An 18,687-nucleotide genomic window follows, 5' to 3' on the forward strand; every position below is an offset into this window, starting at 1 on the left:
AGTCAAGGGAAGTAAGCTTGGGCAAAGAGAAATTAAACTATGATGCAGGCCTGCTGAAACCACAGCCAGCCTGGCGGAGAGCTGTTGGATGATGATGGTAATGACATGTGAAGGCAAACACACTGTATACAAGAATTAACAGAATTAAAAGGGAAAATGGGTTGCATGGAATCCTTATCACCTCTCACCCACCAAAAAAATATGCTAGGTAACTAAAAGGACAAATAATTAATAGGAAATTTTAAAAAATAGTAGTAAAATGAATCATAAGCATAATGCAGTTTGCATCAGCTACACAACAGTCTCATATAGACCAAATATAATTTAAAGTGTGTGCAGACAAGAGGATAAAAGGAGACCTAAGAATGATGGTAATACTTGAAAAAGGTGGGGGAAAAAACCCTAAATATTTGTTCATCCATGTAAACTGGATTTAAGGTATAGCATCAACATATATATTTGGTAGGCAGTTCATGTGATAAAGTAAAAGACTGTAAATAAAAAGATATTAGCCAATAACTTCACATTTTAAAAATCATAAACTGGACTCAAATGATACTAGAAGCAGAGTTTAATAATTGAAAATTATTAATTTTTTAAACCTGTACTGACCTAAAGGAAGCCTTTAACATGAACTGTTTATTGTACTTATATTGGACAAAATGAAAACATTTTACTGGGTTACACTAACTCTATTCAGTTTGCCTTAATCTAAGTAGGAATTATCATTAGCTATATATATATATATATATATATTTTAATTCCAAAGTATCAGATTTTTGACCATAAATTTTCTGAAAATAAAAAGATTAAATATTTGAATTAAAAAAGTCAACTTACCCTAAAAGCTTTCCACACATAATTTAAAGATTTGAATTTTGCTTTTTTTTTTTTTTATTATGATCCCAGCAAATGTTACACTAGAGAAAATGATTGGGAAAATACAAATAGATTCATTAAAAACACAGGCTGATTATTCATTTCTACTACATTCATAAGTATGCAAAACAATTCAGTTATATTGCAAAGCTGTAATTCCTTTTCCTAACAAAGCATTACTTTATAAAACTGTAGTGTTGTACTGATTCAATTTTAATACAAAATACTTATATACATAATATAATATAAAAGTAAACTGTGGTATATAGTGCCTTCACAAGGGATCTATTAAGGCGCTTTACAAATATACCATTATATTGACCAAAATTACTTTTTGTTTTAGATTAAAACAAACAGGCTAAATGTTTTACTTTAAATACCAAAGGGATTTTTGTTTATTTTTGTTTATTAAAGAAAAATGTCTAAAGTACCTTAGGTAACAGCAGCAGCAATATCTAAAAATCCTCCCACTGTATTCTCTAATTTCAACATATTATTAAGTCAGAATAAATCATTTCCTCTCACAGTTTTGCACTTTGCAACAGCAGAAGGTTATAACTTTTTAAAAAAGTCAATTTCAAAGTGACTTCTTAGTCATACATTCTATAGTTTCTATTACAAATAAGGTAGAAAAGATATAGCAACAGGGCCTGCCTTCAGACATCACTGGACAATACATAACTGTATCTACAATTACATAATTACAGAACACATTTCATAAATACCATTGATATGCATAAAAGGGGAAAGTATAAGAAAGACAGCAAGTTTTTTTTTTTTAATGAGTGGCAAAATTATTTTAAAAAGAAAACATGATTGATCAGTGTTTTCACTCTATTTCAACTGAGAGCATACAGATTTTTGACATTGTTCTCATCTTTTTGGCAGGAAGCACCAGATTCCTACTGGAAGACTGGATATAGTTTGGGAATAAGTCAGCTCAATGTAGTTTTAATAGTTTGGGAATATGACAGTATATCCAAACTGTTAAAAAAATGCAGATACTAAAGGCTTGTACACTGCTTCATTTAAATACAAAAAGTTTATACTGTCAGAGAAAATTTAAAAGGATACAATATTTGTAGTGTCTGATACATCTGAGGAATAAGGGCAACACAGATTTTGTGGGGAGAGGGAGAAGACAGCACCTTAGTTTTTCTACAATGTAACTGTAACAAAGTTGGTTCTGTACTGTATTGCACCATAGTCCAGAAATAAAAACTAAATGGAAATTTCAATAAATCTGAGAAAGCCTGAAGAGCAAGGGGGTAACAACAAAAGTTCTTGAACTAATTTGTTTTGCATAGAATTTTATAGGACTAATCAAATGCTCCATGAAGTGAAGACTGCCATCTTACACAGTGCATTTTCTCACAATTCTGAGTAGAGGTCCTTCAAAATATTTCTATATTAAGCCTGTAACAAGTCAAACATGTTTGTTAGTGCCCTTAAAAGGGTGTGTTTAAAGTGGAGCGCTGTTCCAGAAAGAGAGGCATTCATAAGGATATCTTATCACACGGTACAGACCTTTCTCATCATAAATTATCAGTGTTTATACAAGATGTGCTAATCTGAGCACTAATCAGTAAATTTAAAGCAAAGTTCTTAATTTAATATATCAGTGTTCTTACAGGACAGAGGTTCATAACCAAGAGTTTGTGACAGGTTTCAACACATCCAACTGCATGCGACATCTTAGGCAAGTTTACTGATGTGCATTTTCCTGGGAAGAGAGCCAATTTTCATCAGACTCTCGAAATGATCAATAACTGCCAAAGACCCACCATTACATAGTGGGTTATGCAGTGCTCTGAGAAGGCCACCTATGAAAACATTTTAAGTGTGAGCTAATTAATCTTTGCCCTCCCCAATTCAACTGGAACAGCTTTGCCTTTTTTTTTTGCCTTTAATTTTACTTATATATATGATTCCATTAGCTTTTATAAGTTTGAAAATCACTAAAATTATGCCTCTTATCCACAGATACTAAGTTTTGATAAAAAAAACTTCCCTACCAGTGGAGCTTAAGAAAAGCAAATAAAATATAAATTTTACTAATGTTAGAATAGAGCCCTTTTCCCCTTCCTAAAAGACAAGCTAAATGTATTTTGGTATGAAACAACAAGTTGTCCTTAAAACCTAAGTATTATATATAATAGTAATGCTGAAAAACATATTATTTAACTTTAAATAAGTTATGAGGTTTTGAATTTTCTACTATGACCACTATGTATTTTTTCCTAATTACTAATGGCCACCTTAATTAGGAGTTACATAATAATTTTTTTCACCAATTAATCTGACCATAGGTAAAATCCTGCCAAATAGCCAGACTTTCCTTTGCCAGTAACAGTCCATGTATGCAGCACTGTTTTGAAAGAGGAAATCTATAACATTATTGATGACATAATCCAAACTATCACTATATAGAAAAAGTACCCACAAGTAAGTTCTAATCAAAGTTTTATATGAAGTTGAAAATAATCTCTCTGCTTAACATGTGGAATTATTTCTTTTCTAATTTGAGTCAAAATGTGAAAGATCTTAGCTTTTAGTACTGAAACTTCTAATTTATGGCAGCTTTATTCCCTTTAAAAACTGAAAGCAGCATTAAAAATACCAGTATAGAAAGAAAAATGTAGTGATTTGCTTCTTTCAAAGCCATTAATTTTTGAGATATGTTAAAAAAATTAAATATTCTATAGAGGGGGAAAAAGATAAGCTGCACTATTTTTCATTTGGATGAGCATACTATATTTCATTTTTGTATTTCATATTTTGTATTCATATTCAACTTTGTATTTCTTATTTATCAAATGTGAATTATACAGATTATCATTAGCCTAGGAACACTCACCACCATGATGCCTTCATTTCTATAGCTTATTTTTTCCAAGAATAAAGTTACGGGGAAAGGGAGAAAAAAAAAAAAAAAAAAACACCAGCTCTGTAAATGTGGGGTATATTTCATATTTGGTTAAAGCAAGATAAAACTAAAACTGTCTTTCAAAAAATTTTCAAAAATTCTTGTTTTTTAAAATTATTTAGCATTATGTACAAATAGATAACAGGCTTCTCCTTTTAAACAAAGCACTATTTTTTATTTTAAGTACTTTAAGTACCAAGAACTGACTATAATATTCAGCTCATAATTTATTTTCTTTATAACAAATTTTTTCTAAATTACTGATTAAAAAGGCTGGAATAAATTAATATTTAAAAGGATTTCCCATAATTTAGGAACATAAAATATTGTACACAGAGCAAACATACATAGCTCTGTCACATTTGCATAATTTTACTCTCAGAGCTTCAAAAAACCCTACGTTTCAGGCCTTTCTGCAAATTCTCATTACAATTATTTCCTAGCGTGTCAGACATACACTAGATCACGATTTTTCATCTCTGAGCCTGTGTGCTGATCATCTTCGTCTGACTGCTGCTCTGAGCCTTGTGAATTAATATATTCATATTCAATAGGTTTTGGATAATTATAAGGGTAGCCATTGTCATCAAAAAACCTCCGAAAGGTAAATTCATAGAAAGCATGTTCAGGGTGCTTCCCATTTTTATACCATCCGTTGAGAGTGTCGTTTACATTTTCTTCCTCATTATCATCACTCCGTAACTTGTCAGGATCAACAGGATCAAAATTTGATGTATCTGTTGGGTGTGTGATTTTAGGAATGTATGAAGCAGATTGCTGTCTCAGGTCACTGGAAAAATCAATTGTTTTAAAAAATGGATGAGCTTTTATTTCATCAGCACCATTCTTGCCTAAGCGATCTTCTGGTCCTCGGCAGAGTTTAATAATAAGATCAGAGGCTTCAGGACTCAGTTTAGCTTGCGGTGGGATGTGAAGAGATGTTTGCCAGTTGATAACCTTTAAAGGAGATTTTTAAAAATTAGAAGGAAAGAGGTAAGAAAAATTTCCTCCAAGTTTTATGTGAAGAAGTCTTACTGGACTATTTGTGTTTGTGTGTTTTTAAATAAATTGCATGGTATTTCACGTTCCTTACCTTTATTTTTTTGGTTTGTTTTTTGGCCACGCCACACAGCTTATGGGATCTTAGGTCCCTGACCAGGGATCAAACCCATGCCTCCTGCATTGAGAGTGCACAGTCTTAACCACTGGACTGCCAGGGAAGTCCGTGAAGTTATCGTACTTGCAAACTCTTTTTTTCTCTCTGCTGTTGAGACTGCATAATTTCTATCGATTTTTCTTCAAGTTCACGGATTCTGTCCTCTTGCCAACACCATACCACGTGGATTAGTGTAACTTCCTCGTACGTCTTAAAATCAAGTAACTGATTCCTCAGACTCTGTTCTTTTAAAAACTTGCTTTTGTTATCAGTTTCTTTGTCCACCCAAATGAATTTTAGAATTGGCTCACCTATTCGACTGATTTTTTCATATTACTTCATACCCTACAACTGTGCTAAACTCACTTATTAGTTCTATGGAGGTTTTCACAGATTGCCTGAGACTTTCAATATAGAAAATTATGCCACCTGTGAATAAAGCAAGTTTTATTTTTTTCTAACCTTTATGCTTTTTCATTGCTGTATTACACTGGCTAAGACATGCAGAACTATGCTGAATAAGACTCAGACCAGACATCCTTGCCTTGTTCTTAATCAAGCATCCAATTTTTCACACACACAGCACCCACACAAACATATATGTATTTCTACCTATGCATTTACTTACATATATACATATGTATTAAAATGAAGGCAAAATAAAGATAATTTCAGACAAATCTGACTCAAACCTGAGAGAATGTATTACCAGTAAACCTTTAACAAAAGAAATTCTGAAGGAAGTTTTAAATATAATTTATTAAATGAAGTGACAGACAGAAGTTATAATTTGAGGAGAGTGTCACAGAAAAAACAGTATGTCAAGACACGCTCAAAGAATGATTAAAAATGACCAGAAGTGAAACAGAAAGGAGGGAAACTTATGAAACATGGGAGAGAAAGAAGGGCATTCCATACAGAGGGAATGGTATGAACAAAGAAACAGAGGAAAGACTCGGACTTTATAGACAAGGCCGCTAAAAGGTTTCTTAAATGGGATAATTTGTGATCAAAATTGCGAGCAGCTTTTCATTTAAGTGCTAGGGAGATACAGACATTTGTTAGTAGTTTGGGGCAAGAATGTACGTGAAAGGAAACAAAGCCAGTAGTCAGTAGAAAGAATAAATTGGAATACATCTTCAAAAGGTACTAAAAACTTGTATGAGGAAGAACCATGAATGTAGTGTATGAATGAGGAAGGATATGAGGGTGGTAAACAGTCACATGGTGGAAACCACACGTGGAATTTTACTGGGTTCCTATATCCTTACAAGCTCATTCTTTAATTATAAATTAAGATGCTCTAAATAAAGGACTGATAAAGGTGTATGGTAATGGGGCTTCATAACAATTATTTTGGGTACAGATTCTACACCTTACCTTCACTTGTGTTTCAAATGGTGTCTGTGCCAAGAAAGGAGGCTGTCCCACCAACATTTCAAAAAGAATGACACCAACACTCCACCAGTCACACAACTGTGTATAACCTAAAATCAGACACGAAATTTATGGTTATTCATAAGCACTTTTGAAAAAACTGCTCAGAATGAGTATAATCAAAATTAATATTAAATCACCAATTTATACTATAGAATTAATACTTTTATTGTAAACCTGAACCATTAGCCATATTCTCCTGTAAGTTTCTGCTGGTCTACAGGCACACTGAGATTCTTTATAAGACAAGTGTTCTACCTGTTCGTAACAAGACTTCAGGCGCAATATAATTAGGAGTCCCAACCAAAGAATGTGCGAGACACCGCTGGTGCTGGCGTGCAGCTCTCCGCTCCAGCGGTTTCAGTCTATCACCACATCGACAGTTAGAGGGGTCACCCCATTCATTACTGAAATCCATGCTATCTTGCCGTGGATGGTCACCTGTACAGTAAAATAAATACATAAATAAAAACAACAAGAGTAAACCTGTTTAATCTTTAGACATCGTAGTTTATAGTTAACAACACTTCCCCGTGTTGACAAGCTAAGACACAATGTATGCCAAATCACTGATGGTGTGCTTATTAATAACTAGACACTGTACTCTTGAAATACCAATAGGACAAGGTCTTACACTAAGAAAAATTAGCCTAAGATGCAGTAATTTACTCAACAATAAATGATGACAATAAAAGTTATTGAGTAGGCAGGACTGAGAATTTGTTATTCAGGCTGCTCTCCAATACTATTCTGGACAAAGTTTCAAACAAATTAGATTTGTGTTTCATTTATTCAGCAAATGACAACAATAACAATAAAGACAATATTCTTCTCTCAGGCAGGTTATCTGTAGGGGAAAAATATAACAAATACATATGTTTTTAAGATAATAGTGATGCGTCCCGTACAGAGAATCAACATGCACTGCTATGGCAAATGTGCTGAGGTGACATTTGTTTAAAAAAAAAAAAGAGGAACTCAACAATATGAAAACCACACAAGGCATTCTACACACAACAGTACTAGAGAGGACCAGTGTGGTTAGTAAAGGGAAGAATGGAACGAAATGGAGCAGGAGACAGCGCACATGGGTTTTACAAGCAAAAGAAACAGTTTGCCTTTTACTCCCAAGTACAGTGAAGATACTGGAATATATATATATATGTATTTATACATATGAATATACTTACATATATACGTAAGTATTAAATGAAGGCATTTCTTTTTAAACACGTATCAGACCTTTTCATTATCTTGAAGTGATGAAAAGGTCTGATACATGTTTTAAAAAGAAAACTTTTAACTGCTGTATAGAGAATAGATTATAGGGAGGACAAAGGTGAAAGAGAGACCAGGTAAGAGGCTGTTACAGTTAAGTTTGGACTATGATGATAATAGTGCAGATGGAGAAAAGTGAACACATTTAGAATCAAGGCTGGGTGGTGGTAGTACAATTTACCAAAAGGGAGGGGAACAAATAGGGAGGGGGAGAAATTAAGAATCGTTTATTAGCAGTGTTAAGTTTGAAAGGCCTATTAGGAATCCTTGTGAAAGGGGGAGGACATTTCTGAAGAGAGATTTGGAAGTAATTGATGCAGAGATAGTAATTAAAGCTATGAATGGATGAAATCACCTAGGGGAAAAAAGTCTGAAATTAACCTAACTGTAATAAACAACTGGGATGTTTGATTAAAATATAATTTCTACCCTCCAGTGGAGATTTTTCAATCAGAAGACTGGAATAGAGCCTAAGAATCATATTTTTAAGATAAGCCCCAGATAAGATTCAGGTAAATCTGGGGAGATATTAAATTACACTAACCTGAACATTAAAGTAGGTTCAGCTATCTTAAGTTCTATCCATTTAATGTAATCTGCTTGTGTTCACAAGAAACACTGGAGGCAATAATACTTACCTCAGAGGATTGCTGTGAACATTAAATTAGAATATATATAAAGCACCTAATCATGGTAAGTATTCAACAAATGTTAGATTGACTTACACTTCCATTAGTGCTTGGAGGGATCTTGGTGAGGCAGTGTGGTATAGCAGAAATAACATGGGCCCTGTAAGCAGACAAACCTGGGTTCAAAGCCTAGCCCTTACACTTATTTTCTGTCCGACCATGGGCAAATTTCTAACTTAGCCTCAGGTTCTTCACTCTGCCTCACAATGACATTGTGAGGATTAAAGAGAATCATGTACATAAAGTGTTTAAACAAGCTCTGTAACAGTCATACAATGGAATCCTAAAGAGCTGTGAAAATAAATGTTATATGCAGGAACACAGATGAACCTCACACAAATATAGGAAGCCAACATAAAGAATGATTACATTTAAATAAAGGTCCAAGAGTAGGCAAAATGAAGTAATATGTTGTTCAGGGACATGCATAAAAGTATACAGAAAAGGAAAGAACTGATTATGGAGTTTTGAAATAAAGGTTAACTCTATGGAGGAAGGAAAGTGCAGTGATTGTTTTGGGACTTCAAAAATACTAATAATCTAGTTCTTAAGCTGAGTGGTGTGTAGGGGGCTTCATTTAAAAATTATTTTCAAATTGTGTATGACAGAAAACCACAAAATTCTGTAAAGCAATTATCCTTCAATTAAAAAATTTTAAAAAATTATTTTCAAATGGTTATTTGTCTGACACATTTCACAGTAACAAAATGTAAGGAGATTAACTCAAAAATGTTAATGACATTTAGAAATAATTAATTCTAACACACACTTTCATTTTATAAATCTAAGTATCTAAAGGATTCACTCACATTTATCCAATGGAGTTAAGACCTGACTCAGGACTTCTGGCTCCCATCCAGGGATAATATCATCTTATATTTTATTACACTAATAAGTCATACGAACATGTACAAATTTTATGATTTTACTCACCACTCTGGTAGTACTTAGAGTCATGTGTCCATCTGAAGCCAGTGCAGAGGCCGAAGTCAGTCAATTTAATATGACCATCACGATCAATCAAAATGTTATCAGGTTTAATATCTCTATGAATAAAACCCATTTTATGAACACTTTCAACTGCACAGGTAAGTTCTGCTATGTAGAATCGTGCCAGATTTTCTGGAAAAATGCCCATTCTAATTAATAGGCTCATCATATCACCCCCAGGAATATAGTCCATTACAAAGTATAAATTGTCTTTGTCTTGGAATGAATAATAAAGACGAACTACCCATTCGTTGTCAGCTTCAGCCAGGATATCTCTCTCAGCTTTGACATGAGCAACTTGATTTCGAAGCAGAACATCTTTCTTTCGAAGAGTTTTTGTTGCATACAAAGCCTTGGTATCTACTTTTCTCGCTAGACAGACTTCACCAAATGCTCCTATTCCTAATGTCTTTATCTTCACAAACATAGACTTGTCCATTTTAGCCCTCTTAAGACGGATGTAATTAGACTCTTTTTGGCAAAGCATCTTTCTCATTTGATCTTGGGCATCTTGAGATAATCCAACCTAGGCAAATAAACTAAATATTAAATAAGGAATTATCTTCTATACTAAATATTAAGAAATTGCTTGGAAAAAGTTCAGGCATATATTTAAAGGTTAAATGCATAATAATTTTTAATAAAGCATGTTAGAAATCTAGAATATATTTCAGAGAAAATTAATTATCAAAAGTGCAGCATAAGGGATAGTTAACAGGATACCCAAGGTGAATACATATGCAGAGTCTGCTGTGGAGAGCAAAGAGAAGATGCTATCAACAGTCAGCTTTCTACTCCTCTCTAATGCACTAAAAAAGTTCCCAATGTGCAATCACCAAACACGTTAACATGCACCCTCATCTATCTCTCCCTGCACATTCATCCCAGACTACATCATCAGATTGCTTTCATTATATGCATCTACTTGTGGAATGCCCATGTCTCAAATATTCTCATTTTGGTCTTCATGAAAAGAAATTCTTCACTCCAGGTTCATTTATTCTAAAAAACTGATGTATTAAGAACAAAAGAATATCTTCTCTAATCTACCCACTCACTAATAAGTCAGTCTTTCATCTTTTTCAGGGCATTAGAGAAAGGGTAGGACTCACAGCCATCACTAACACAAAATGCACAGAGTATGTCCTACCTTATTTCAAAGGGACTACTTGTTTGATTATAAGGTATCTTTTAGATATTTTGGAACATTTCAAAGAAGAGTCAGTGTGACTTATGAAGATACCAAAAAAAACCCCAGATAAAAACAAAAACCAAAAACCAATGTCTAAGTAGACATGGAATACCTGGATTTAGAAGGAAAGAACAGTCTATTTATGACTAGTTAATAAAGGATTAATTTAAGAATCTAAATAGAAAAGGAATTTGTTTTGAAAAGTAGATAACTCTAGAAACGCAAGACTAATTAAAATACAGCAACCTCATGCTTCTGTTAGAATAAGCATTTGCATGCAAAATCTTTTAAGAAGGGTGGCATGCCAGACTTAGTAAACAACTGTTTCTCTTAAAATCTTACTTGCCTACACAGTAATGGAGGCTACAGAAGTCAGCAAAGCTTCCAACACCATAAAAGTTTAAATCAGCTATTAGTGAAAGTGAAGAGGAAAAAGGAAAAATAAACTAAGAAAATACATACAGACAGACTTTAGTAAGAAATCCTAAGAGCTAAATACAGATAAGCCATATAGGTTATTATGGTATTTCTCACAATAAAATTCAGTTTATAGCAAGAGTAACTATACCATGAAGTCAGATCCAGAAAAATCATTTTAAAAGAACAGCTCTCTCAAATGTCATGAGAAACTTTAACACAAATGAGCCTCTTGGATTTGGGGCAGTAGATCTAAGACTGGGAGTCAAACCTCTGACTTTAAACATGTGATAAAAGTAACAACAGTACCACCGTAGTATCTAATGAAGAGAGTTACATGGAATCACAACAGATATTAATCTAAAGTGTCTAATTATTCTGATCTCCTTTTTAGTAGATTTTAATAATTTCAGGACATTTTTCTAGTACATTAAAAAAATAAAATTAGAAGGGGAAATAACTGAAAGGAGATGTCTCTGATACTTTTAATAAGACCAGCCTGATGAATAAACCCCTAAGCCCCAAAACAACTATAAGTAAAAATAAATGTTTCATAACTTTATCAAGATATAGGGCTCAGATATTTCTGGTTTATTTTAAAATGTAAGATAATATATAAACTCTAGAAAATAACTCTTGCTTCAGTTTCCATTAAAGGGATTATGTATACCTAAACTGCATACTGCAAATTATACTTTACTTAATTTATTACAATTTTATTATAGAAAATTCTGAGTAAATCCTGAAATGCTAAAATAAAATGGTATAATCTAAAGTACTGTTTACTGACTTTTAAATGATAATACATTTAGCATAAAAAGAAAAATACTAGAACACAGTATTTTAAAATAAACACCAAGCAAATGCATCATCAAGTATAAAAACAGAAAATTTTAAAGGTTTTATACTCAGCCATGAAAGGAATGAAACAATGCCATTTGCAGCAACATGGATGGACCTAGAGACTGTCATACAGAGTGAAGTCAGTTAGAAAAAGAAAGACAAATATAATGTTGCTTATATGTGGAATCAAAAAAAAATGCTACAAATGGACTTATTTACAAAACAGATCTAGAGTTATAGATGTAGAAAACAAACTTACGGTTACCAGCAGGGTAAGGAATAAGCTGGGAGACTGGAACTGACATAGACACACTACTAATATTACACAGAGAACCAAAAAGGGCCTACTGTAGGGCACATGGAACTCTACTCAATATTCCACAATGGCCTACATGGGGAAAGAATCTAAAAAAGAGTGGGAGTATGTATATGAATAACTGATTCACTCTGTTGTACAACTGAAACTAACACAACATTGTAAATCAACTTCATTCCAATAAAAATAAAAAATAATAATATAAAAAAGTTTTACCCGCATCATTTCGTTCTCTAATTGTTTTTTACGATGCAGACGTTGCTGATGAGATTTGAGCACATTTTCTACATGTTGCTCCATGAAGAATTTAAATGCCTGAGGAGAATAACTTTGAATACGAGATTCCCTTCGCTCTTCATCTTTCTTGTTTTTCCTAACGGTGATAGGTGAAGTGGTAATCTGTTTCTTTTCTTTATCTCCAGTATCAACATTGTCATAACTTTTTTCACTCTCATCTTCCTTAGGCAAGTTTGGCTGATCCTCTTTGCTAGACTTACTGACTGATTCATATGGAGGAACAGATGGGTTTTGGTGTAGCAGATGCTTGGGATAAGGTGGTGGCGGACCTTGATAGTTTGGAGCTTCAGCAACAGGTGGCATAACGGTCATATTTGAAGAGGTACTCTCAGGAAAAGGACTAGGTTGAACACTCTGAACGGGCTGTGGTATCCAAGAAGGGTGTGTAGGTGCTAAAGCAGTCTGCAGCTCTGGTTTCAATACACGTATACTTTTCACAGGCTGTTGAATGGGAGCTGGTGTAATAGCAGTGACTGTTGTAGCCGAAGGTTGAGAATTAGCAGAATGACTTGTTCTGTTTCCTAATGGGTTATTAAAAGAATTTGACCTCACTGGTATGTTAGGTTGCCAAGGAGGGATTTCATGTCCGCTGCTTGGGGATGACTGGGCAGGAGCAGATGATGACTGAGGCCAAGTTGTTTGCAGTCCAGGTACATTAATGTTATAAAGTTCCATGTTATGACTATTTCTGTTTGGCACCATCATAGCTTGAGGAATGTTCCCATTTGTGTATGACGACGGAGCAGCAGAACCCCCTGCTTGTAAAGCAGAGGGGCTTTGTCCATTAGTTGGGGTCAGAGGATATGGAGGGGGTGGCTGCCGATTGACAGCGCCAGCAGGGACAACATTCTGGTGCATCATAAAGTCAGTCTGACCGCTACCATTCTGAATTCCAGGTCTCCCGGGTGGAAAATTAAATTTGTTAGAACTCTGCATGATGATTGGCTGTCTGCCAACAGGAACAGCATTCATGCCTCTCTGTCCCTGATTAGGAGGATTCATCGGGGACGTGCTAAGAGGTGGTGGAGGATAGCCCTCCTGCCAGGCTCCAGGTGGAACGGGAGAGATTCGGGAGATGACGTAGTCCATGTTCCCAGAGTAGCGCTTTGTTTGAGAGTTTGGTTCCCATGATGGGGGAGGCGGCGTTGTACCTCTTGGAGGGGGAGTCTGGCCTCTTGGAGGTGGCGGGGGAGTGACACTCCTTACTTGAGGAGGCGGCGGGGGGTTCACTCTCTGTCCATTGCTAGGATGAGCTTGAGTAAACGCTGTGATACCAGATCCTGACAAAGGTCTTCCTACATCTGTCTGTGAGTTGGGACTTTCAGAACGGTACGCTACACTTTCTCCTAGTGGTGGACCATGTCTCTGAGGAACTAAGGATTCTTTAGAACCCTTCCAGCTTTGTTTGCGGTTAATTGATTGTTGCACACTCCCTATGGGAATAAAACAGAAAAAAACAACATGCTTTTTAACCTCCTACTTTTGAAAAATTTAGCTTGGAATTCTAAGGCTACTAAAAGATAATACTCTTTCAAGAATTACAAAAATAAAATTTCAGCTTGTGGTTTTATATTTTAAAATTTTATCCATTTTTGACTAGGTAATACTTTCTCAGAGCTTAAAATTCAGGCAGTACAAAAGGACACTGATCTCTGTCCCTTAGCCAACCAATGTCACTGAAGGTAACCAAGGTCATCAGTAAGATATTTCAGGAATACACAAGTAAACAGTACTAGAAAGGGGAAAGGAAACCCTCCTACACTGTTGGTGGGAATGTAAACTGGTATAGCCACTGTGGAGATTCATCAAAAAACTAAAACTAAGAGTTGCCACATGATCCAGCAATACCACTCCTGGGTATGTATTTAGACAAAACTGTAATCTGAAAAGATGCATGTACCCAAATGTTCACAGCAGCACTATTTACAATAGCAAAGACAATAAGGAAACCTAAGTGTCCACTAACAAGTGAATAAATAATGTAGTGTACAGAGGAGCTACCCCTGGCCAGAGGTCAGGGGCGGCGGCCAAGAGGAGCTACCCCACGCCCAAGGTCAGGGGAGGCAGCCAAGAGGAGCTACCCTGCACCCGAGGGAAGGGGCAGCAGCCGAGAGGGGCCACCCCGTGGCCGAGATGGCCTACCCCACACCCGAGGGAAGGGGCGGCGGCCGAGAGGAGCTCCCCCACGTCCGAGGTAAGGAGCAGCGGCTGCGCTTTGCTGGAGCAGCCGTGAAGAAAGACCCCGCGTCCGAGGTAAGAGAAACCCAGGTAAGACGGTAGGCACTGAAAGAGGGGATCAGGGGGCAGACAGACTGAAGCTACAGTCACGGACAACTAGCCAATCTGATCACATGGACCACAGCCTTGTCTAACTCAATGAAACTATGCCATGCTGTATGGGGCCACCCAAGACGGACCAATCATGGTGGAAAGGTCTGACAGAATGTGGTCCAATGGAGAAGAGAATGGCAAAACACTTCAGTATTCTTGCCTTCAGAACCCCATGAACAGTATAAAAAGGCAAAAAGGACAATGAAAGAGGAACTTCCCGGGTCAGTAGGTGCCCAATATGCTACTGGAGATCAGTGGAGAAACAACTCCAGAAAGAATGAAGGGATGGAGCCAAAGCAAAAATAACACCCAGTTGTGAATGGGACTGGTGATAGAAGCAAGATTCAATGCTGTAAAGAGCAATATTGCATAGGAACCTGGAATGTTAGGTCTATGAATCAAGGCAAATTGGAAGTGGTCAAACAGGAGATGACAAGAGTGAACATCGACATTCTAGAAATCAGTGAACTAAGATGGACTGGAATGGGTGAATTTAACTCAGATGATCATTATATCTACTACTGTGGGCAGGAATCCCTTAGAAGAAATGGAGTAGCCATCATAGTCAACAAGAGAGTCCGAAATGCAGTACTTGGATGCAATCTCAAAAACGACAGAATGATCTCTGTTCATTTCCAGGGCAAACCACTCAATAACACGGTAATTCAAGTCTATGCCCCAACCAGTAACACCAAAGAAGCTGAAGTTGAACAGTTCTATGAAGACCTACAAGACCTTCCAGAACTAACACCCCCAAAACATGTCCTTTTCATTATAGGGGACTGGAATGCTAAAGTAGGAAGTCAAGCTAGCCGGAAGAGCTCAGTTAGGAGAGCGTTAGACTGAAAAGTAGGAAGTCAAGAAACACCTGGAGTAACAGGCAAATTTGGCCTTGGAGTACAGAATGAAGCAGGGCAAAGGTTAATAGAGTTTTGCCAAGAGAACACACTGATCATAGCAAATACCCTCTTCCAACAACACAAGAGAAGACTCTACACATGGACATCACCAGATGGTCAACACCGAAATCAGATTGATTATATTCTTTGCAGCCAAAGATGGAGAAGCTCTATACAGTCAGCAAAAACAAGACCGGGAGCTGACTGTGGCTCAGATCATGAACTCCTTATTGCCAAATTCAGACTGAAATTGAAGAAAATGGAGAAAACCACTAGACCATTCAGGTATGACCTAAATCAAATCCCTTACGACTATACAGTGGAAGTGAGAAATAGATTTAAGGGACTAGATCTGATAGACAGAGTGCCTGATAAACTATGGATGGAGGTTCATGATATTGTACAGGAGACAGGAATCAAGACCATCCCCAAGAAAAAGAAATGGCAAAAAAGCAAAATGGCTGTCTGAGGAGACCTTACAAATAGCTGTGAAAAGAAGGGAGGTGAAAAGCAAAGGAGAAAAGGAAAGATATACCCATTTGAATGCAGAGTTCCAAAGAATAGCAAGGAGAGATAAGAAAGCCTTCCTCAGTGATCAATGCAAAGAAATAGAGGAAAACAACAGAACGGGAAAGACTAGAGATCTCTTCAAGAAAATTAGAGATACCAAGGGAACATTTCAGGTAAAGATGGGCTCAATAAAGGACAGAAATGGTGGGGACCTAACAGAAGTAGAAGATATTAAGAAGAGGTGGCAAGAATACACAGAAGAACTGTACAAAAAAGATCTTCATGATCCAGATAATCACGATGGTGTGATCACTCACCTAGAGCCAGATATACTGGAATGTGAAGTCAAGTGGGCCTTAGAAAGCATCACTATGAACAAAGCTAGTGGAGGTGATGGAATTCCAGTTGAGCTATTTCAAATCTTGAAAGATGACACTAAGAATTGTTGCACTCAATATGCCAGCAAATAACGAAAACTCAGCAGTGGCCACAGGACTGGAGAAGGTCAGTTTTCATTCCAATCCTGAAGAAAGGCAATGCCAAAGAATGCTCAAACTACCGCACAACTGCACTCATCTCACACGCTAGTAAAGTAATGCTTAAAATTCTCCAAGCCAGAGGAACCAGAGATTAAATTGCCAACATCTGCTGCATCATCGAAAAAGCAAGAGAGTTCCAGAAAAACATCTATTTCTGCTTTATTGACTATGCCAAAGCCTTTGACTGTATGGATCACAATAAACTGTGGAAAATTCTGAAAGAGATGGGCATACCAGACTACCTGACCTTCCTCTTGAGAAACTTGTATGCAGGTCAGGAAGCAGCAGTTAGAACAGGACGTGGAACAACAGACTGGTTCCATATAGGAAAAGGTGTATGTCAAGGCTGTATATTGTCACTCTGCTTATTTAACTTATATGCAGAGTACATCATGAGAAACACTGGGCTGGAGGAAGCACAAGCTGGAATCAAGATTGCCAGGAGAAATATCAATAACCTCAGATATGCCGATGACACCATCCCTATGGCAGAGTGAAGAGGAACTAAAAAGCCTCTTGATGAAAGTGAAAGAGGAGAGTGAAAAAGTTGGCTTAAAACTTAACATTCAGAAAAGTAAGATCATGGCATCTGGTCCCATCACTTCACGGCAGATAGATGGGGAAACAGTGGAAACAGTTGCTGACTTGATTTTTCTGGGCTCCAAAATCACTGCAGATGGTGATTGCAGCCATGAAATTACAAGACGCTTACTCCTTGGAAGAAAAGCTATGACCAACCTAGATAGCATATTAAAAAGCAGAGACATTACTTTGCCAACAAAGGTCCATCTAGTCAAGGCTATGGTTTTTCCAGTCATGTATGGATGTGAGAGTTGGACTATAAAGAAAGCTGAGCGCCAAAGAATTGATGCTTTTTGTGGTGTTGGAGAAGACTCTTGAAGAGTCCCTTGGACTGCAAGGAGATCCTACCAGCCCATCCTAAAGGAGATCAGTCCTGGGTGTTCATTGGAAGGACTGATGTTGAAGCTGAAACTCCAATATTTTGGCCACCTGATGTGAAGAGCTGACTCATTTGGAAAGACCCTGATGCTGGGAAAGATTGAGGGCAGGAGGAGAAGGGGATGACAGAGGATGAGATGGTTGGATGGCATCATTGACTCGATGGACATGGGTTTGGGTGGACTCCGGGAGTTGGTGATGGACAGGGAGGCCTGGTGTGCTGCGGTTCATGGGGTCGCAAAGAGTCGGACATGATTGAGTAACTGAACTGAACTGAACACACACACCCCCCGCCACAGGAATATTAGTCATAAAAAAAGAATGAATAATGCTATTTGTAGCTACAAGGATGCAACCAGAGATTATCATACAGCAAAGTAAGTCAGAAAGAGAAAGACAAATACCTTATATCACTTATATGTGGAATTTAAAATATGACACAAATGAACTTATCTGAGAAACAGACTCACAGATATAAATATAGAGAACAGATTTCTGGTTGTCAAGGGGGTGAGCGTAGAGGTGGGGGAGGTTGGATTGGAAGTTTGGGGCTAGCAGATGTAAACTGTTATATTTAGAGTGTATAAACAACAAGGTCCTATTGTATAGCATAGGGAACTATAGTCAATATCCATTATGGTAATAAACCATAATGGAAAAAATATGAAAATGAATATATATATATAAAACTGACTCACTTTGCTGTACATCAGAAACAATGTAAATCAACTATACTTCAATTAAAAAAACAATATACCTCCTATATATATTATTGTGCCTGGGTCTTTTCATTTTAAAAAACCGAAGATTCTGTATTAGTACATAAAGCAGTTAGTACATGTATTAGTACATAAAGCAGTTTTTTACTTAAGAAAAAAAAGTTATTACAGTTTTTCACTATATGGTTGTACCCAGATTTATTTAATTAGTTTCCCTGATGGCTATTAAAGTGGTTTCGAATCTTTTGGTTTACCCCTCCCTTCTGAAAGCAATGAAGATTTTTGTACAGATATCATTTCATAGATAAG

At 36.4% G+C, this 18,687-nt stretch overlaps 1 protein-coding gene across 3 annotated transcripts in view; it reads right to left on the reverse strand.

Annotated features, from left to right (window-relative positions):
• Nucleotides 1–548: 548 nt before the first annotated feature.
• Nucleotides 549–18,687, reverse strand: part of LATS1 (large tumor suppressor kinase 1) — a 39,286-nt gene continuing 21,147 nt past the window's right edge. The window contains exons 4-8 of one of the 3 annotated variants that reach the window (XM_043888202.1): nucleotides 12,340–13,853; nucleotides 9,299–9,881; nucleotides 6,657–6,839; nucleotides 6,342–6,448; nucleotides 549–4,762 (exon numbers count right to left, since the gene is read on the reverse strand). In XM_043888202.1, the coding sequence (XP_043744137.1) occupies nucleotides 4,253–4,762; nucleotides 6,342–6,448; nucleotides 6,657–6,839; nucleotides 9,299–9,881; nucleotides 12,340–13,853 (2,897 nt within the window). In that variant the 3' untranslated portion in view covers nucleotides 549–4,252. Of the gene's footprint in view, nucleotides 4,763–6,341; nucleotides 6,449–6,656; nucleotides 6,840–6,888; nucleotides 8,466–9,298; nucleotides 9,882–10,893; nucleotides 10,957–12,339; nucleotides 13,854–18,687 lie in introns of those variants that run through there. The other 2 variants (XM_043888203.1, XR_006337955.1) reach the window with 2 other exon arrangements.

Source organism: Cervus elaphus, chromosome 26, assembly GCF_910594005.1.
Source record: "Cervus elaphus chromosome 26, mCerEla1.1, whole genome shotgun sequence".
In the NCBI taxonomy this organism is placed as follows: Eukaryota; Metazoa; Chordata; class Mammalia; order Artiodactyla; family Cervidae; genus Cervus; species Cervus elaphus.